Raw genomic sequence first — 23,125 nt, 5'->3', positions numbered from 1 at the left:
GAGCTGTGGTATAGATCAAAGATATAGCTTGGATCTGGCATTGCTGTGGCTGTGGCATAGGCCAGCGGCCACAGCTCTGATTCCACCCCTAGCCTGGGATCCTCCATATGCTGCAGGTATGGTCCTAAAAAGACACACACACACACACACACAAAAAAAAAAAAAAAAAAAAAGAGAGAGAGAGAGAGAAAAGAAATAAAATTCATGGCAAAAGCCCAGGATACATGCTAAATAAAAAGCTATTTCAGGGGAGGTAACTACTTGGGGGAGAGACTTAAGAACAGTCATCTTTTATACTCCAAAGAGTATGCTCTCTTTTCCCAATATGGACTCTGATATAATCAATCCAGTCCTAGGAAAGCTTGGAAGTTAAATTACCCCACTGGGCAGCAGTCATGGCTGCCACACTTCTCCAAGTTCCTTTTCTATTTTAAGGAACATAATCAAAGACTATCAAGAGCAAAGCATGTTTTCATTTGGGACTTCGAGGAGTTCTGAACCACTCTTCTTATCCTTTATGAACTTGATCTTCATTTGGGGCATTAGACAACAGAGAACTTCTCTGTGTCTACTCTTTCAGGTGGGGATAACCACCCCTATTTTGTAGATGAGGATATTGAGCCCAGAAAGTATCAACCATTCCATACTATGAACTCCAGACATGCTAGGAAGGAGCATGCAAGATATTAAGCATCCCTTCTCTACCTCCCCAAGAATCTGAGGGGAATGAGCTCTCAAACAGTGGTGTCAAAGAACAGATATCAGCTCCTCATTGTCTGAAAGAGAAGCCTGAGTATGAGAGGAGGGGCAGGCTGGGAAAAGGGCAGCTTAGTTCCTCAGATAAAAGGAAGGGATGTGAGATCATGCAGTTTTTAGTCACTGAGGGGCTATGAAGATTCAGTAAAAACAACTGCTCCCCCATTAGAGCAGTTCTCACTGGGCTCTAGTAACACTTGCTTCCATCCTTTGCCCCTTAAGGAGTTAGAATGGTAATGGCTTCCTGGTGATTAGTCTCCAGATGCTTCAATATCCCTCGGACCAGTAGTTTCTGGCCCAAACCACTAAAATAAGTTTGCCATTAAAATCTTTTTAGGAGTTCCCGTCATGGCTCAGTGGTTAACGAATCCGACTAGGAACCATGAGGTTGCGGGTTCGATCCCTGGCCTTGCTCAGTGGGTTAAGGATCTGGCATTGCCGTGAGCTGTGGTGTAGGTTACAGATGCGGCTCGGATCCTACGTTGCTGTGGCTCTGGTGTAGGCCGGTGGCTATAGCTCCGATTAGACCCCTAGCCTGGGAATCTCCATATGCTGCAGGAGTAGCCCAAGAAATGGCAAAAAGACAAAAAAAAAAATCTTTTTAGTTGGAGTAGAATCCTGTTTTTACCAGAATCATGGCTATGGTTCAGCCATCCCTATATTAACGTGTCAGAAGAAATAATCCTTCCCTAAAATTTCTGTATAGGAAAGAATTAGTCTCTATTATGGGGGAATGCCTTCAGCTCTAAATAACAGACATCTCTAAGAATAAATAAAAAGCCACTAGTGCCACAGTATTACAAAGTCCTAATAGACACTAGGTCCAGATACAGTTGTACAGCTCAGTGACGTCACCTCTGAGCCAGATTTTTCCCCATCTTGTGTACTGTTATCTTTAGGCTACTGCCCTTTAGGGCCATATACTATAATCTAGTATAACATACAAACATGGAAAAGGCCAGCAGAAGATAATCTCTTATGTCATAACAGTATTTTACCACTGAGATCTTTCCCCAAAGCACTCCAGAATATTTTCCAAATATGTCATTGCTCACATGTACATCCCAACAAAATCATTCAAATAGAATTTTCTTTTTTTTTTTTTTAAGGGCTGCACCTACAGCATATGGAAGTTCTCAGGCTAGGGGCTGAATCAGAGCTGCAGCTGCCAGTCTACACCACAGCCACAGCAATGTGGGATCCGGGCTGCATCTGTGACCTACACCATAGCTCATGGCAACACTGGAGCCTTAACCCACTTGAGTGAGGCTAGGGATCAAACCTGCATCCTCATTGATACTAATCAGGTTCATAACCCATGGAGCCACAACTGGAACTCCCTAAAATAGTACCTTCATAATTAACTTGGACTAACCTGGATTTATTCCTAAGTCATCTGGAGGAAGGATGCACAAAGAGACAAAACAGGATCCAGCAAGTAAGAAGTAGGGAATGGCTATTTAGTGGGCACCGTCTCTTGGAACTGCCTATCAACGTGTTCCAGGGAGGTAAAGGAAACAGCAGGACAAAGGAGAGACAGTATATTATGGTCTATCAAATTAAATACAAATACACAATTCCCGGGTTATATACAACTTGGGTTTCACACACGACTAAACAGATACAGCAATGAAGCATCAAAAGTATGACAGAAGCATTTCATTACATACCACTACTTTTTATTTGTAGAATGCAGTGAGTATTGATGCTCATAACTGACGTTAACCTTTGCAAAATTGATATAAATATCATTGTTATTTATATTACTGACTGACCCAAGGCAGCTGAATAACCTCATAAAAATATTGTTTGGCTTTTTTATGGAAGAAGCAGCTCAGTAATGATGGCCATACTAACTCATGTATGCCAACAAAGTCAGAGAAAATGTGTGATGTGATATGCTCATAAAATAGCACATACTGGCCACAATAGAGACTCCAGTAGTGTTTAGAATAGGAGTTATATAGAGGTAGTGAAACCTCACAAAAACATTGTTTGGCTTCTTTAATGAACAGACCATTCAGTAATAATGGCCAGAGTCATTTATGTCAGGAAATGAGAGAAAGGGTATGTAGCTTCTACTTTAAATTTTCCAAATGTATTGTCATATATACACAGTGGTGTGCTACTGTAAATATTTGACAACAGGTTCTCTGAGAAGAAAAAAACACTAATTTACAGAAACTGACAATTTCCATGGTGCAAATATTCCTACTAAAGCCAAGGTACTGGCAGTGATAGCAGTTAATGTAGAGTTGGGAAGTAACATATTATTATACAGTATTCACCATGCACATTCAACAATACAAAAAACCTAAAAAACCAAAGATAATAGCAAAATACTGTAAAACAACTAGGTAGTGATGAGGGTTGAGTACTTATTACCTTTGTTTTTAATATAATATAACGGTAAGTTTCATTTTTAACTGGTGACTGTTCTAACAACTGGCTCACAAAATTCCTGAAAGTTTAACAATCAGCAGTACTTGCAAGTCACTATGAGCTTACTGTAGCATACTACTGTGTGTTGATATGTGTATATAAATATATATACATATATATACATATATAATTACAGCAACCTATAAAGACAGTGGTGGTATCTAGAGTAAGAAATAATAACATAAACCATAAAAGTTACCTAAGGGTTCAGATTTTTTTCTTCACAAGCATGTTGGGCTCTAATACACAAATTAAGCATAACTCAAATTTCTGTTATATTAGCATACTCACATAAGGCTGGCAAACATCAAGGACTCTTCACATAAATGTTTAATGCTGTTGTCATTTAACTTTTTTAAACTTCAGATTCCACTGTGAATATAAGTGACTCTCATTCATTATATTTACAATAAAATTTTGGTATGACAATCCAGAATATGACAGGACACAACATAAATTCTAGACAAAGACTTTTACCACATTACTTAAGTGAATTTCCCCTCAATATAAATTTTTCTGATGAAAACATTTAATTTTCCTTAAAAGCTTTCACATATTCAAAGCATTAATAAGGTTTTATTCTAGTACTAGTTATCTAAAGTACAAACCCTCACTTTTTAGTAATTTGTGGCATTCCTTGGGTTTCATTAATCTCATTTTAAAAATCTGTATAATGAATTTGGAAGAGTAGATGAAGGCTTCTGAACATTCAGGATGCTGAAAGAGCTTTAACCCTTGTGTGAATTCTCTGATGTTTAGTGAGTACTGACCTCTGACTAAAGGTTTTCCCACATCCATTACACTCATAGGGTTTCTCCCCTGTGTGAGTTCTCTGATGTTTGGTGAGAGCTGATTTCTCACAGAAGGTTTTCCCACACTCATTACATTTATAAGGTTTCTCTCCAGTGTGAGTTCTTTGATGTACAATGAGATTTGACTTCACACAGAAGGATTTCCCACATTCATTACATATAAAGGGTTTCTCTCCTGTGTGTGTTCTCTGATGTACAGTTAGGGCTGACCTGTGGCAGAAGGATTTTCCACATGCATTACATTCATAGGGTTTCTCCCCTGTGTGTGTTCTCTGATGTTCAGTGAGGTTTGACTTCACACAGAATGTTTTTCCACACTGCTTACATTCATAGGGTTTTTCTCCTGTATGTGTTCGCTGATGGTTGGTAAGATGTGGTTTCTGACAAAAGGATTTCCCACATTCAGTACATTCATAGGGTTTCTCTCCTGTGTGTGTTCTCTGATGTTGAGTAAGGTTTGACTTCTCCCAGAATGTTTTCCCACATTCACCACATTCGAAGGTTTTTTCTCCTGAGTGAGTTCTTCGAAGTTGGGTGAGATGTGACTTCTTGTTGAAAGTATTTCCATTTTCATTGTGCTCATAAGGTTTTACCCCCATGTGTACTATCTGATGTTTAAACAGGGCTGACTTTTCCCAAGGTTTGTGACTTACTTTATATTCATGGGGAATCTTTCTTGGGTAAGTTCCCTGATGGATAACGAAAGTTGAATTCTCACAGAAAATTTGCCCATATTCATTATATTCATAAGGACAGTCCCTGGTAAGAGCTCTCTGATGTCCCATTCTTAAATCCATATAGAAGGACTTCCCACAAATACTGCATTCATATGGCTCCATTTCCAAATGTGTTCTCTGAGATAAATTGAGCTTTAAACTTTGGATGAAGGTTCTTCCACATTCATTATATTTACAGAGTGTCTCTCCTATCTGAGCTTTCTTATTTGTGAAAAATGCTGCCTCTGCCTCCCCATGGAAGCCTTGTCCATTTTCATTATACTCAAAAGGCTGGTCAAAAATTGGCTGAGTGAGATCCTGGCTGTGATTGAGGACATTTCTTTTTTGATTATATTTATAAGATTTCCCTCCAGTAGGAGTTTTCTCATGCCTAATATCAAGGAGCAATTTCTCATATACATTAAACTCATCAGGCTTCTTTCCAGAATAGTTCTTTTTACTACTAATTAAGCCTGAAATATTTTTCAAACTCATTTCACATGAGTCACATATTTTGTATAGAACATTTCTTGAAGGAACAAAGTCTGTACCTAGATTGAAAGTTTTCCTTACTCTATCACCACTCTCTGTACTTAATGTTTTGTTGGTGGTGAAAGCAAGTTGCCAAAAATGTTCATCTTGATTTTCCTGGCTGCTCTCTATCAGGTCATCAACTTTCCAGTCTTCTAGAAATGAGAAGAATAACCACATCTTATAAGCCAAGTACATTTTTAATCATTGGACTTTTACACAAACACCCTATTACATAGGCAGTTCTTGTGCAAGCCCAGTTTTCTGGTATTAAACTACACCCAAGTATACATTTTCCTGATCCTCTGGTTTGAGTGGAAAATAAACCCATGCTGCAGTGGAAACAGGGAAAGGAAACTGGCAATGACATTTAATATCTTATAAACATAACCTTCAAAACTGGACAGAAAAAGGTGAAATAAAATTCAAAGCACGAGGAACTGGAGCGTGGCTGATTCAGAAATTGGGAAATGGAAAGAATGGGGTGGGCCCAACAGAGACATTAAACACTGAATAAACTGACACTGAGGATTAGTAGAAAAGGGCTTTCAGAGGATGAACTGTTTGGTGGAGACAGAACAGAGTGTAGTCCTAATCCCTTCACACACTGATTACCAGAGTAGGAAGTAATCCTACTCTATTAGGAATCTATCCTACTAGATTACTTGCTTCCACTCTATGCATCAACACCAAACCAAAGTTTTGAAAATACCAACTTCCTCAGATTCAGAAGAACAGTCTAATATCCCAGGATCTAGTTTTTCCTTTAATTCACAAGGAATAATTATTTTTTAAAAAATGCTGTAAAAGAAGCAGGCTAGAGCAAGTGAAATGAACTCAAGACATGGTGAGCAAGGGATGGTTATTTTCTGAAAGTTGTTCATTTATGGAGCAAGAAACTCCAAGAACTAGATGAGTTCAACAAGGGTTTTTTTTTTTTTTGGCGGGGGGGAGGTTGTTTGTTTTTTAAGGAAAACAGACTGAGAAAAATATTAGAGGAAGAATTCAGTTTGACAGAAGCAGACCATGCTTTCTTGTCCTTATCTTCCCACAGCTTGATTACAGTGGTAAGATCCTCACTAATATGCATACCGCCATTCCTCTTTTTCCCATTTGATATATCGACATTAAAACAAATTTCTGAAAGCAATGATTTCCTCATATTTTAAGGGACAATGCTTTACCCCACACCATAACCCTCTATCTAGCTATGATTCACAACAACATAAATGCCCAACAGGAAATACAAAACAGATGAGGGATAGACCATCTCTACAAAACGACCAGGTTCATTTTATTTTCTCACAGCTGTTAATAAAGTTGTCTCAACCATCAAGTCACACATTTCTTTACTTCAATCTGCTGGCTTGCTTCTCCCAAAACAATTTCATTTATGAAGCAATAGACCTTTAAATCTGCTTTTATACCTAGGTTTATCTTTTACTCCAAGTTTTCTGCTTTCGTATTAGCCTTGTCTGTGGATTTTACTTACTTGTGAGACACATACAATCACATTTCTCTACATTACTCTGAGACCTTCAACAAACTTCATTGTAAAAAAATTTGGGAGTTCCCATCATGGCTCAGTGGCTAAAGTACCTGACTAGTGTCCATGAGAATGCAGGTTTGATCCCTGTCCTTGCACAGTGGGTTGAGGATCTGACATCGCCATGAGCTGTGGTGTAGGTCACAGACATGGCTCAGATCCCATGTTGCTGTGGCTGTGGTGCAGGCCGGTGGCTACAGCTCTGATTTGACCCCTAGCCTGGGAACTTCCATATGTTGCTAGTGTGACACTAAAAAGAAATATAAAACAAAAAAATCTAAAACAGTCCTGAGCCCACTGCTCCAAAGACTAAATGATAATAGTTATTATTTTTGCAAACACAAATCAAAACAAAAACTGGATTCACATGAAGAGTTCAAATCATAATACCACAAGTCTACTAAAAAATATCTGTGCAACTCTAGCTGGATTTCTCATAAATGGCTTACTTCCAATAACATATTTTTCACTAAATTAGCTACACTTCAGCCTTGGCTCTCCTGGGACATGGACATCCTTCACGAAATGCTACTTACCTTAATTTAAAACAACAAACTACAAAAATGATAGTAAAAGAACAAAAGCCAACAAACTACAACATCCCTACCATTTTCAGCCTTCACTTGCTGCCTTTAGAAGTTACTATCTGTATAACTGCCTGCAATATGAAACAAATTCACTGCTCAATGCTCCATCCTTTGTCATGACCACAGTCTAACTCTCGGCAGATGCTGCCAAAATCCCATTTCCACTGACCTTGTTGAGAAGACAGTACATTAATGATTCTTAAAAAGCAATGCGGAAGTTCCTGTTGTGGCTCTGACTGGCCTCGTTCAGTGGGTTACAGGTTCAATCCCTGGCCTCGCTCAGTGGGTTAAGGATCTGGCATTGCCATGAGCTGTGGTGTAGGTAGCAGAGGTGGCTCGGATCTGGCACTGCTGTGGCTGTGGTATAGGCAGCAGCTACAGCTACAATTCGACTCCTATCCTGGGAACTTCCATATGCAGAGGGTGCCACCCTAACAGAAAAGAAAAAATAAGAAAAAAGTGATGTGCATATGAATTATTTCCAACATGACATGATAAGGACAAAATATAGAAATGTACATTCAGGAAAAGTACTATAGAATGCTTTCTGAATGGATAAAAAAAGAGTGCTCTCTTGGAGTTCCCATCGTGGCTCAGTGGTTAACAAATCCGACTAGGAACCATGAGGTTGCAGGTTCGATCCCTGGCCTTGCTCAGTGGGTTAAGGATCCGGCGTTGCCGTGAGCTGTGGTATAGGTTGCAGACGCAGCTCGGATCCCGCACTGCTGTGGCTCTGGCATCAGCCGGTGGCTACAGCTCCAACTGGACCCCTAGCCTGGGAACCTCCATATGCCACAGGAAGCGGCCCTAGAAAAGGCAAAAAGACAAAAAAAAAAAAAAAAGAGTGCTCTCTTCTAAACTTGGCTCCGTGGTTTCTCAACAGAGTAATTATTAAAATATCAGAATTAGGAGAAGTATGAAAGGGCCTTCTCCTTGGGAAAACAAAATCTCAGTAAGGAGAGAAACCCTAAGCAACAGTCATATGATCAGGTTTAAGTTTTGAGGACACAGCCTCTAGTGGGTTAGGGTTACAAAACATGGACTATTTAAGTTACAGCAAAAAAAAAACCTGAGCTCTAACTTAAAATAAGTGAAAAAATAACAATAAGCCATTATTATACACTATAAAATGTTTAAACACTTCACATGTACAATTTTAATTACATGTAAAAAAAGTAAGTTATAAAAAAAAGAGGAAACATTTATAAGTGAAATATAAGATATAGGGTGTATGAGGTTTAGTATAAACTCTGAAGAGCAGAAAGAAAGACACTGAGATATGCAAAATAGGACCACCATTGTGAAAGTCAATGAAAAGAGACTTTAGTTTCATTTATGAATAAAGAACAACTAAACAACAAGGTCCTACTGCATAGCACATGGAACAATATTCAATATTCTGTAATAAACTATAATGGAAAAGAAAATGAAAAAGAATGTACATATATGTGTAACTAAATCACTTTGGTATACAGCAGAAATTAACACACTGTAAATTAACTAAGCTTCAATTAAATCAATAAATAAGGAAAAACTTTGTCAGGCTAGTGTAAGATAAAATGGTTAAAAAATAAATAAAAACCAATTAGGAATTAGACAAAGTCAGAAATCACAGAACACAGACCCAGTTACTGTTTTGAAAGATATCAATGAAAAATGAGATAATGAAAAGATGTGGAAAGTGGTTTAAGAAAGGAAAACAAGGAGTTCCTGTCGTGGCTCAGTGGTTAACGAATCCGACTAGGAACCATGAGGTTGCGGCTTCAACCCCTGGCCTTGCTCAGTGGGTTGGGGAATCCAGTGTTGCCATGAGCTGTGGTGTAGGCTGCACACTAGGCTCAGGTCCCCAAGTTGCAGTGGCTGTGGCATAGGCCGGTGGCTACAGCTCCAACTGGATCCCATGTGCCGAGGCAGCGGCCCAAGAAATGGCAAAAAGACAAAAAAAAAAAAAAAAGAAAGGAAAACAAGACACATATGAAGAGACTCGTAACAGGTGATAACAGGTTCAGTACACTGACCCCAAGGTTGCCATTTAAAGTATTAATGGATGGTTAAAAGTTATTAAAATATCTTATTTGACCCCTGGGAAATCAGGCTCTCTAATTTTCACGTGGCTCAGACTGTTCCTCCCAACTTCCTCTAATGATGAGATTTAATGGATTTACATGCCCTGTAAAAGTGGTGTTGTCCCAGGACTACCTCTCTCAGTTACACAAAACCACTCTCTAGAAAAGACCTCAGCAAACTATAGCTGCAAGGCAGTGGTCCTAGAACTAAGAATTTTTTTTATGTTTTTAGAGGGAAAAAGATGGAAGAGGCAGTAGAGAGGAGTGAGGGAGAAGAAACAGGAGGAACAGGTGAGAAGAGGAGAAGAGTAGCAGCAGCAATGGAGAGCCCATGTAGCCCACTAAGCCTAAAATATTTATTATCTGGTCTTTTATAAAAAGTCTGCCAATCTCTAATCTAGGAGACTTCATCTATCCCAACCGTTAACCCAACCTAAAGCCGATGCCTTTCAAATGAATACTTCCTCTTGCCTCAACCATGTACTTCATACAATGTATATCAAACTTGCTATTCAATCCCAGATTCTTCTTTTCTGAGATTCAATCTCAGTAATCTCAATCTCGTGTCCAAACGTAAAACTTACAGTAACTTCCCTAGACTCTCTCTTCCAAACTTTCCCTATCTCTGTAAATGGTACCCTAAGTTATCAGGCGCTTGAGACAAATCACTGGAATGATATTTGACTCTTCTCTTTCTCTCACATTCTATAGTCAACCCAAGAGCAAATCCTCGTGGCCTCATCCTCAAGATATATGTACAAATCTACCATCTCAGTACTTCCAACATAGCTTTAGCCACCACCTTCTCCTCGAGTACATGATAGTGTCCTAACCAGTATTCCTTCCTTGCTCATGCCTAAGCACCATCTACCTACCACATGTTCACTACACAGAAGTCAGAGACATCATTTTAAACTGTAAATCAGATCTGACTGCCCAACCTGATTTATATTTACTCAAAAAAGCCTGAGGATTTCCCACACCACTCAAAATAAAAGTAATGTATTTACCATGGTCCATGCCACTTCCAATGACCATCATGTCCTATAAATCTCCCCCATGCCCACTCACCTCCAGCCACACTGACATCTTTGCCACTCTTCAAACATTCTGAAGTACACCTTCCTGAGTTCAGTACCTGATGTTCCCTCTGCATGGAATACTCAGAATCCAGAGAGCTCACACTTTAATTCATTAGAGACTCATCTCTACTGTGGAATTCCTCAAAAAGGTTTTCTCTTGACCTCTGTACCAAACAGCACATGCCATCATTCATCAGCCCCCTTTCCACTGCTTTATCTCTTCACAGTACTTACCACCATGCAACACCACGTGTATACATACATGCACCTGTATCTACATATACACACACGTATGCTTTTTGTCCCTCACTATGATACACACTCTGTGATAACAGGACATTCTTTTAGCTACCTACAAACATAACTGGATCATAGTGGGTGTTCAGCACATTTTGCTAAATGAATATATACAAGTATTGCATGAATACATATCATTTAACAAAAGATGTCCAAAATAACAAAGGGAAAGTGAAAAATTTTTAAAGGATAAACAAAGAAAAACGATCTAAGATGAAGCCAAATGAGTTTGGATTATGGTTGTAGATAAATCACTCTAAAATATCAAAGAACAAAGAAAAGCATTTATGAGTGAAAGTGACATATGGAGTAATGTGATTAAGGTAATAAATGGATGTGGGCCAACTTAATCCTCCAAAGGTCTTGGATTAATAAAGGAAATCTCAGGAAAAAAAATGTCAAAGTTGATAAACTGTAAATTGATAGCCTAACATCTCATTTTTCTGGCTTCCATCTGCCTGTGAACTCACTAACTCACCTGAGCGGCATTGTTTTGGGAATTTCTCCGCTAATATCCAGGGCTCTTCTCCTTGCTCGATCTTAAAGATCACTTCTGGCTTAGTAATGCAATTCCCTGCAGAGAAAATAACACAGGATTATGGCTTTACAGCCTGGCTTCAGGGATTCTGAAAAAATGTTGGGGAAGAAAGGTATAACTTCAGGAGCTACCTAAAGGAGGTGTCTGAATGAACCAACCTCTGAGGAGGTAAGAACACAGCATTCTTTATAATGGCCAAAAGGGAAAGGTCATCTTAGTGTCTTGAACCTCTATCAGAAATTCCACAGGGAGTTCTTAGGTTTCATCAACTAATGCATGCTACTAATAATCAAATGGAAAAACATTCTTACCTACTGAGACGAGGTGGCTGTAATTTTCCAGGATCACATCTCTGTATAGTATCTTCTGAGCAGGATCCAGCAGGTACCACTCTTCCTGGGTGAAGTCCACACACACATCTTTGAATGACACCTGTTCCTGTAAGAGTATATTCCTTTCTATATGAGGTTGTCAGAGCTATATGAGTAGAAAATATTTAAAAGAATTAATCTCTTTAGAGTTTACTAGTAAAAACTGATATATAGAATTATCTTCTCTTATGCTATACTACGTAGGATAAAAGTACTAACACTTGGGCAAAGTGCGTTTCTACTAAGGGCCTGGAACTGTCCTAGTTGCTACAAATATTAATCTTAATAAAGAGACATACATTGATACTTATTAGATACTGTATGAGCTAGCAGTATGTACAAAGCAGATTGGGGTTATTCTTTCATATTATCTTTTATATGAAAGAAAGTTATTTCTTTCATATTATCTCTTTTATTATAAAGTTAACTCTCACTAAGGAAGTAAAACTTTCAGTTATTAAAATGGATAGAGGGACTGAAATTAATATGGTACAGGTCCTAATGAAGCTCAACACATGACTGAAGTGACCAGTACTGCATTCTCTCCGACCAAAGAGAAAAGGATGAATCCTCTCTGCTAAAAGAGATAATTTTTTTGGAGCCCCCACCAATTTTTGTGTTGTTTAATAGAATGTTCAGCACCCAATAAAAAAAAAGTTCATGTTATATGAATAGACACAAACCAAGGGGGAAAAAAGACAATAAAAGGAGACTCAGATCTTGGAATAAATGAGCACTTCAAAATGAATTATGGTTAATATGTTCTATTCTAGCTCACGTGAAACATTGGCCTGGATAGACCATAGCCCAGGCCACAAAACACACCTTAACAAACTTAAAACAACAGCTATCATACAAAATATATTCTCAGACCACAATGGGATAAATAGAAATCAATAAGCAAGAGACAGCTGAAAAATCCCCCAAATACTTGAAAATTAAACAACCTAACTTACAAATACCCTATAGGTCAAAGAAGTCATCTCAAAAGAAATCTGAAAATATTTTAAATGAAATGGAATAAAATGAAAATACCATGTATCAAAATTTGTAGAAAGCAATGAAAGCAGTGCATAGAGGGAAATTTATAGCATCAAATGTACATATCAGGTAAGATTTAAAATCAATAACCTAAGCTTCCATCTTAGTAAACTAAATAAAAAAGGCAAATTAAGCCTAAAGCAAGGAAGATAGGGGAAATAATAAAAATAAGCTGAAAATGTGAAACAGAGAAAGTCAATGAAACAGAAATTTGCTTCTTTGAAAAGATCAATAAAATTAATAAAGAGAAAAAGAAAAAAGAAGCAAATTGCAAATCTCAGAAATGAAATATAGGTTGATACTACTAATCCTAATGACATTTTAAAAATAATACAAACAATTCTATTCCTGAAAAATTGATAACATAGATGAAATAGACATATTACTTAAAAAACATAGCTACCAAATTCACATAAAGAGATAACAAAAAAACCACAGCCATAGTTAAAACAGGAGTTCCAGTCATGGCGCAGCAGAAACAAATCCAACTAGGAACCATGAGGTTGTGGGTTCGATCCGTGGCCTCGCTTAGTGGGTTAAGAATCTGGCATTGCTGTGAGCTGTGGTGTAGGTTGCAGACAGCTTAGATCTGGCATTGCTGTAGCCCTGGCACAGGCCAGCAGCTACAGCTGTTATTAGACCCCCTAGCCTGGGAACCTGCATATGCCGCAGGTGAGGCCCTAAAAAGGACAAAAGACCGAAAAAAAAAAATAGTTAAAACACTTCCAAAATAGAAAGCACCAAGCCCAGACTGTGTCACTGGTTATTATTTCAAACATTTAAAGAAAAAATAATAACAATTCTCCATATTCTTCTCTGAGAAATAACACTTCCAAACTCATTATATGAGGCCAACATTAATACCAAAGCTAGATAAAGACATTATGAGAAAAATAAAGTCCAATATCTCTCAATAACATACATAGATACAAAAATCCTCAAATACTGGCAAATCATATCTGACAATGCATAAAAAGAAATATAAACCACAACCAAGTGGAATTTATTGCAGCTGTGGAAGGCTGGGTCAACAATTAAAAAAAAAAAAGCATCAATATACTCCAACACATCAATAAGCCAAAGAAGAAAAGCCATATGATCATATCAACTAATGAGGAAAAAGCAATGAACAAAATCCAACTGTCATTCATGATACAAACTCTCAGCACACTAGACATAGTGGGGAACTTTCTCAACTTGATGAAGAAGCTGACATCATACTTAATGCTAAGAGATTGGACACTTTTCCCCTAAGTGCAAGAACAGGGCAAAGATATGCTATCTCAATACTCCTATTCAAGTCTTAGCTAGTGTAAAAAAAACCTAAAACAAGACAATGAAAGTAAACAAACAAAACTGAAAGAAAAGGTATATGATTAGGAAAAAAAATAAAACTGTCTTTATTTGAAATCAACATGACTGTCTATGTAGAAAATACCAGGAATTCCCATTTTGGCTCAGTGGTTTAAGACCTCAACATAGTGTCTGTGAGGATACTGTGGGTTCAATCCCTGACCTCACTCAGTGGGTTAAGGATCCAGAACTGCTGCAAGTTGCTGTAGCAGTATATAGGTCACAGATGCAGCTCGGACCTGATGTTGCTGTGGCCGTGGCATAGGCCAGCAGCTGCAGCTCCGATTTGACCTCTAGCCTGGGAAATTCCATATGCCGCATGTGTGGCCCTAAGAAGGAAAAAAAAAAAATCTTCAAAAAGAAAAAAACACTCCTGAAGTAATAAGCAAAATACAGCAACATCAAAGGATACAAAGTCAATATCAAAAAGTCAACTGTTGGGAGTTCCCATCATGGCTCAGTGGTTAATGAACACAACTAGTACCCATGAAGACGTGGGTTTGATCCCTGGCCTGGCTCAGTGGGTTAAGGATCCGGCGTTGCCGTGAGCTGTGGTGTAGGTAGCAGACAAAGCTTGGATCCTGCATTGCTGTGGCTGTGGTGTAGGCCAGCGGCTACAGCTCCAATTTAGACCCCTAGCCTGGGAACGCATATGCCACAGGTGCAGCCCTAAAAATTGGAAGAAAAAAAAAATCAGCTCTTTTCCCATATCAGAATAAACAACTGGGATTTCATTTTTTTGAATTAAAAAAAAAAAACTATTTACTACGCCGCCACCACCAAAAAAAAAAAAAAAAAGACTCAAGTATAAATCCAACACACCCTATTATAAGGATATGCGGTAAAGCAAAAACGATGGAATAAACCAAATATCTAAGTAAATGGAGAGATATTCCATAGTTCAATCAGAAGACTCAGTATTGTTAACACGTCAATTCCTTCCAACTTAACCTATAAATTCAATGCAATTCAAGTAAAAATCCAAACTGTTTTGTAGATATTGACAAAATGATTCTAAAGGTTATATACAAAGGTGAACGACCAATGTAGCATGGAAGAAGGAAAAACAGGATTCATATTACCTGATTTCAAGACTTATACAAAGCTACAAATAACCAAGACAATACATTACTGGTGAAAGAGACACACAGAACAATGGAAGAACAGAGGGTCCAAGAGCAGAACAACTGAAATACAGTCAACTAATTTTTTTGGTAATTGAGGTATAGTTGATGTACCATAATATTTAAGTTTCAGGTGTACAACACAGTGATATATACTTGTTAAAGATTCCATTTATAGTTGTATAATATTGGCTATATTCCTGTTTTGTACAATGTATCTTTGTAGCTTATTTATTTTACACATAGCAGTTTGTGCCTCTTAATCCCCTTCCCCTACCTTGCCCCTCTCCCTCCCCTCTCTCCATGGTAATTACTAGTTTGTTCTCTGTATCTGTGAATTTGTATTCACTGTTTCATTTAGTCAACTGATTTTTGACAAAGGTACAATGGCATTTAAATGGAAAGAAATAGTCTTTTAACAAATGATGCTTGAACGCCTGTGCATCTATGCAAAAAAAAAAAAAAAGGAACCTAGATACAGATCTTATACTTTATAAAATATTAACTAAAAATGAACCATAGACCTAAGTGTAAAATGCAAAACTATAAAAATCTAAGACAAAATATAGCATGTAGGAATGTATGTGATCTTGGATTTGGTGATGAGTTTTTAGATACAACAGAAAAAACATATTCCATTTAAAAAATATATGGGTTGGGTTTCATCAAAAATAAAATCTTTTAGAGTTTTCTGTGGCTCAGCAGGTTAAAGACCTGGCATTGACACTGCTGTGGCTTGGGTCATTGCTGTGGTGTAGATTCAATCCCTGACCCAGGAAGTTCCACATGTTGCAGGCATGGCCAAAAACAAAGTCACTAAAATAAAATAAAATAAAATATAAAATAAAATAATAAAATAAAATAAAATCTTTTGTCCTGCAAAAGGCACTTTTAAGAAAATGAAAGGACAAGACACAAAATGGGAGAAAATATTTACAACACATATAGCTAATAAAGGAGTTGTATGGGAGTTCGTGCTATGACACAGTGGGTTAATGTTTGTTTCTATGATCTGGCTTGTTTCTATGATCTGGTTTGTTTCTATGGAGGCACCAGTTCAATCTCTGGCCTGATGCAATGGGTTAAGGATCCAGCTCAGATTTGATCCCTGGCCCAGGAACTTCCATGTACCGCAGGTTAAAGCCAAAAAAATAAATAAATAAATAAAAATAAAAATACAAAAGAACTCCAAAAACTCAACAATAAGAAAACAAATGACCTGACTGAAAAATAGACAAAAGATATGTATAAACATGCTGAGCAAAAGACATATGGGTAGCAAATAAATTTATGAAGAGATGCTTAATATCTTCTGTTATTAGGGAAATGTAAATTAAAACAAAAATAAGATACCAGAACACATTTATTAGAACAGTTAAATCCAAAACAATGACAATATCAATTTCAGGTCCAGATGCAGAACAACAAGAATTCTGTTTCATAGTTGGTAGGAATGCAAAATGATAAAGCACTTTTGTAAAACAGTTTGGCAATTTCTTACAAAGCTTTTTAAAGTGTTAACTATCTATGTTTCTTAACTATGTTTCTTAAACGTAGTCTTAACTCTCAAGCTATTTAAAAATTTGTTTATGCAAAAACCTACGTATGTTTCTTTCTTTCTTTTGTCTTTTCCAGGGCCGAACCCATGGCATATGGAGATTCCCAGGCTAGGGGTCTAATTGGAGCTGTGTAGCCACCAGCCTACGCCACAGCCATGTGGGATACGAGCCACGTCTGCAACCTACAACATAGCTCATGGTAACATTGGATCCTTAACCCACTGAGCAAGGCCAGGGATAGAACCTGCAACCTCATTGCTTCTAGTCGGAATCGTTAACTACTGAGCCACAACAGGAACTCCCCTACATATGTTTCTAGTAGCTTAGATCATAAAAACCAAAAACTAGAAGGACCCAAAGTCCATGGGTTAATAACTCTGAAATCACTTATATATCTATGCTGGAATTGAATAATTAAGTAAATGAAATGCAGATGGTGGTAGCCAGATTGCTAGATTGGGAGTTACAAACAAGGAGAGAAGGCTAGAATGTTCCATGCAATAATGATTATAGCCAGAGACAACAAAGGTGCACTTATACTTAACATATATACAGATGGTTGCATACTGAAATATTTATAGTATGTGTATATGTGTTACTATACATACACATTTCCTTGTTCAGTCAGTTGAGAGAGTCTATAAGGAATTACCAATCAGCAATAGGTACAACCAGCCCCCAATTTTGGTTTCTAATACTATGCTCCTATAAAAGGAACAAGAGCTCTTCAGGAAAAAATGGCTAATTCCACAGCAGGGAACATAAGATGAGCCTATAATATCTTGTAGTACCAGAAAGTATGGAAGTACTCAAACAAAAGACAATAATGGGGTACACCAAAGGACATAGAAACCAGTTGCAAGTGCTCTCTATTTAATAACCAAGCTAGATGATGTGAGCAACAAAATGAACAAGGCAGTACTGGACTATAAAGAAAGTATAACATACTAGGCATTCCTGTAGTGGCTCAGCAGTTAACGAACCTGAAGCATCCATGAGGACTCGGGGTCAATTCCTGGCCTCGCTCAGCGGGTTATGGATCTGGCATTGCCATGGGCTGTGGTGTAGGCTGCAAATGTGGCTCAGATCCCACATTGCTATGGCTTGTGGAGCAGGCCAGCAGCTATAGCTCTGATTGGACCCCTAGCCTGGGAATCTCCATATGCCTTGGGTGTGGCCCTAGAAGACAAAAAAAAAAAAAAAAAGTATAAAATAACTAGCCAGGTGTTTATAGTGAAATTAAAAATTGATTCAATTAATAGAAAAATCTACTGTGCAGAATTCTTAATTTGTATAGATACTTCACCACAACATAATTCCCCACTTTCTTCCAGAGTAGTATAAAGAGGGAAAAGAACAACTTTACAGTGCAGAAAGTTGACCACACAACCTCAGCCAAATAATCAAAAGTGATACGTCAACTGTGAAGTCATGTTGAAAGCATTTACCCCCGATACGATGTTACCAAATGACACTTTACCTCTGTGGGTTTTCTCCAAAACAATAATCCAGACTAGGGGTTATTCTAATCATGAGAACAACAGCAGACAATTTCCAAGTGAGGGACATTTTACAAAACATCCATCTTATACCCCTCAAAGCTGACAAGATCATCAAAAACAAGGAAAACTCTGAGAAACTGTCACAGCCAAGGGGAGCCTGAGGAAACATGATGACTAAGTGAAATGTGGTATCCTGAAGCAGAATACCTGCCTGGGGAAAAAACAAACCATGAGCAATTATCAAAGACAAATAATATACCAGAAAATAACTATTTTGTAACTCATAAAAAAGATAAGCATTAGTATCCCTAACAGATAAAAAGCTAAATAGACATTGGGGGGGAAAAAAGTCGTGAGTTCCCTTCATGGCTCAGCGGTTAATAAACCCGACTAGGATCCATGAGGATGCGTGTTCGATCCCTAGCCTTACTCAGTGCGTCAAGGATCTGGCGTTGCTGTCAGCTGTGGTGTAGGTTGCAGACAAAGCCTGCATCCCACATTGCTGTGGCTGTGGCACAGGCTGGCAGCTGCAGCTCCGATTCGACCCCTAGGAACCTCCCTATGCTGACGGTGTGGCCCTAAAGAGAAAAAAAAAAGGCCAGAAACCTAAGAGTATAATGGACAGAAGATATGAACAAATAGTTCAAAGAAATATAAATACAAGAGACTTTTTAGATACATGGAAAAATATTCAGCCTCACTCATAGTTAAGAAAATTACAGATGTAAACTATATGAAATACCACTTTTAACCTATTTGTTGCCAAAATCCAAAAGCAAACCACATACTTCTATGGAAGAAGCTGTAGAGAAATAAAGTACTCTCACACAGAGCCAAGAGAAATATGAAATGATACGACAATCCCATCAAACAGATCAAGTTTATCAACTGCATTCAACCCCTTGACATGGCAATCTCACTTGTGGGAATTCATCTGATAAAATAATGTGGACAAGGTTAGGTTATTCATTAAAACATGGTTTGGAGTAGCAAAACAATGGAAATAGTTAATAACAGTTTAATAAACTATGGAACATTCACAATTGAATGATAACGTGATTATAACAAAGAAAGAAGCAATCCATGTTCTATTACAAAAAGATCCCTGGGACAGAATGGAAAAGAAAAAGAAAAAAATGGAAAATTGTGTATACACTGATTTAGTATGGTTCCCTGAGCAGCAGAATTACCTTCACCTGGAAGCTGATTAGAAATGCAGACTCCAGGGCTCCACCCAGCTCTACTATATCAAAATCTAAATTTTAACACGTTGCCAGGGATGTACAAATGCATTTATGTTTAAGAAGCCTTAAGAATATACATTCTCTTTTAAATAAAGGCTAGGGGCACATATATTTTAAGTGAATAAAGAAACACTAGGACAAACAAGAAGTGGATACCTATAGTAGGGTGACAATACACTTCAGTTCGTCTGGAATTGTTCCATTACATGCCAGCTGTCCCAGCATAACTGTTAATAAAACTCTTCCACTGTCAGAGAGAGTGGCGCAGTTTAGACATGAAACAAATGTCAGTCTACCTGGAGGAAGCACCAAGTATGGAGAGGATGGGGTATGAATTTTTACTTACATTTTTTTGTATCACTTTCTAAAAATTATATTAATATATTAACAATTTTAAAAAATACACATATTTTAAAAAGACAAAATTAGTCTGGAAAAATAGGTATGCTGAGAAGGGCAGTGGGCTAAGCAATGGATGAGCAATAAACCCAGGGATAAGCACTGTTGGGGCAAAAGGCAAAGACTTCACAAGGGATAGATGTTAGGAAAAGGAGACCTAGGAGGGTAGTGTCACAGACAACAGGGAAAACTTTCAAAAAAAGAGACTATGGATAATAGCATCAAATGCTGCAAAAGGGTCAAGACAAAGACAAAAACTGGATGTGACTACAATTTGGTGGCCTTTTCCAGAATAGATTGAGGTGAGTGGTGGTAAAGGAGCAAGAATGCATGTATTAGGTTGAAATTTAAATGGAAATGCAGAACAAAAAGCAAGACTATCTGCTACTCAAGCTAGAAATACAAATGAGCTGATACAAGGTTTTATAAACCTTTAGAAACTTGAGAAAACCAATTTTAAGACAGAGTGGAAATAAAAACTCACCTGGGATTTGCTCATTTTTCACTCTTAATGGAGGAGGGAGAGCTGAGGGAGAAGGAAGGAAGAAGAAAGTAAGAACTTGGCTTGCTTTGTAGTTCCTGGATTTACCTGCCTACACAGCTTCACATACAAGATACTTACGTGTCCATGTGTAGCTCCGATATATGTTGAACTTATACATGATACTTTTCACTGAGTGAATGTATACATTTGTTTCTTATTGATTTATTACCAATTTAGGTTCTGTGGCACAGAAAAATTAAAAACATGAAAAGATGAGTTTAACATATAACAGTAATCTAAAGAAGGGAACACTATGGATTTGTCAAAACTGGTACTGTTGGGGGGGGTAAATACGTCAAACCACATTGCTTATCTTTTTTACCTACTAACACCATTAATCCTATGAGGTCAGATAATTCAAGAAATCTCTGAAAAAGGGGATGGGGGTGTTTAAGGCAAGATAAATTTTTTTAAAAAAACTTTGCTCTTACAAGTTTCAAGACGGTCTTTTTAAAAAAAAACTTTGACCTAACTGTGACAAAATGGGCAGTAGCCCAGGAATCTGCAGACCCGATTTTCAACCTTGGTTTTGCCACTAACGAATGCATGATCTTAGCCAGTCACCTTTTCGGCCTCAATTACTTTTTTCATTTTTCAAATAAGAAGCAGATAACCCAAAAAGATCCTTCCTGCACTACCATCCTGTGCGTCTGCCAGGTCTACAAGGAGAGGAGGAATCTCAGCATGTCTCTAGACACCATCAACAATAGGACACTGTTTGAGGGCAGCTCACTTCAGGAAATGAGCGAATGGAGAAGGAGGAGAGCAGAAGGAGGTAGGGACAGATAATGACAGAATTTCCTCAGCTATGGCTGGTGAGCCTTTCAACCTGACCATGCCTTCACAAATTCTCCAAAGAGGTGACATTTCCTCCGTAGCCTGCGTGCCCACCCCTCTCAGCTCCAGCTCACCTCTCTCTTCTTAAATCTTTCCCAGACCTTCCACCGCCACACAGCCTTCGATGGCTTCAGGATACTGTGTCATGATTATACATAACAAATAACAAATGAATACATAATAAATAACTTGGGATTTGGGTGATGTTAGAGCCATGAAAAGGCCTTAGTGGCTAGCTGGTCCAGCTCTTTCCAATTCCATTTCACAAACGTGTTAACTAAAGAATGGAGGCCCTTAGAGACTGGTCCAAGCTCCAGCCGTATATGTTAAATACACCACAAATAAATACAACGAGCGCTCAAAGCTACACAATGCGGCAAACATTCGTGATTGCCACCTTTTAAGGGTAAGCAAACCAAGTCTCCCATCAGCTACTAGTGCTGAGGAACTCATTTACCCCCCTGCCTGGCGCACTCCTTCTCCCCCAACTTGCGTTCTACCCCCGTAAGCCCAGCGCACAAGAAACGCACATGCTCACGTCACTACGTGACGCGCACGCATCCACGTCGCGCACGCGCACTCGCTCTTACGCGCACCCCTCACCCTTCCCCGTGGGCCCAGTGCACACGTCACGCAGGCGCTCTCCCCTAGGCAACCCCGCTCCCTCCCCGCGGGTACAGCGCACACGTCACGCACGCGCACTCCCCATCCCGCGGCCACACCACGGCGCCGCCTGCTCTGCTTAGGGGCTGGGCACCTGCAGACCGAACGAGACCGAGCGCCTGCTTGTGGCGCACGACTCCGGCCCTTCTAAGGCAGAGAGCCCCCACCCTCTGTCCATTCAGTTCTGGGGGCGCCGCAGACTCCTTGGGTCCCGCCTGTGTTCGCGGTGCTCCAACCCCTCACCCGGCACCGCCGCCTCCGCCGGCTCGTTGAGCCGCGCGGGGTTCTCTTGGCCCTCGTCCCCACCCTCTGGGGCTCACCCGCAGCTCCCTCGCCGCGTGAACGTGGAGGCCAGGGATTGTTTCCCACGAGGGGATGGAGGCCGGGGAAGGACGAGCCGGGAGAAGGAGGCGGGGATGCACATGCGCAGAGGGAGGGAGCGGTGCGGCTCGAGGGAGCGCTAGCTGCGAGCGGGAGCTTGGCTCCTGGCAGCTTGGGTTGGAAAAGTGGATTTACCTTTAGAAGTCGATGCCTCACTCATAAATTGCAAAAGTAAGCTGATAGTAGTACAGTACCTAGCTAACGGTTTTTATGAGGATTAAAGGCGTTTACATTGTAAAAGCGCCTAAAAGATTATCTTTTCCCAGTATACACCATGCCCCCTCCTTTAGAAATCAGCTGCAAGAGTCTAAGTACTGCCTTGTTGACTGAATTGAGACACAGATATACTCACTCCTGCTGTCTGGACCCTGGATTCTGGACCCTAGATTCAGAGATGTACATCAAATATACTGTGTGTTTTAGTATAGACGACAAATCAATGAAGGTAAAGTTGTGCTTGAACTTCACTTATGAACGTAGACAGATGTTACTTTAGTTTTGATAAATTTATCGCCTAGCAGTTTAGGCAATAAATTTATGTAAACTATATGTCTGTGACCAGCGTAGTTATTCTCTGGGATGACGAAAACAAGCTGGCAATTCGGTATTAATAGTAAAAACTGTCCATATGTCAGAAACTGTTAATACACCAAACTTGAAGAAAGCGCATTCTCATCTCTCTAAACCAACCATGCTTTTTCTTGAACCAAATAAACATTTTTTAATGTGGGCAT

General features: G+C 38.9%; 1 protein-coding gene across 1 annotated transcript; it reads right to left on the bottom strand.

Moving 5' to 3' along the window:
• Positions 1–2,284: 2,284 nt before the first annotated feature.
• Positions 2,285–22,420, bottom strand: ZNF248 (zinc finger protein 248). The gene is given in 8 exon segments (XM_047761576.1): positions 2,285–4,017; positions 4,019–5,412; positions 11,314–11,409; positions 11,685–11,811; positions 20,451–20,492; positions 20,589–20,690; positions 21,422–21,485; positions 22,331–22,420. Coding segments are annotated over 5 exon segments (1,860 nt in total). The 5' UTR covers positions 20,466–20,492; positions 20,589–20,690; positions 21,422–21,485; positions 22,331–22,420; the 3' UTR covers positions 2,285–3,789.
• Positions 22,421–23,125: the final 705 nt, after the last annotated feature.

The sequence above is a fragment of the Phacochoerus africanus genome, chromosome 15 (assembly GCF_016906955.1).
Source record: "Phacochoerus africanus isolate WHEZ1 chromosome 15, ROS_Pafr_v1, whole genome shotgun sequence".
In the NCBI taxonomy this organism is placed as follows: Eukaryota; Metazoa; Chordata; class Mammalia; order Artiodactyla; family Suidae; genus Phacochoerus; species Phacochoerus africanus.
This window is presented reverse-complemented; position numbering and strand designations above follow the sequence as displayed.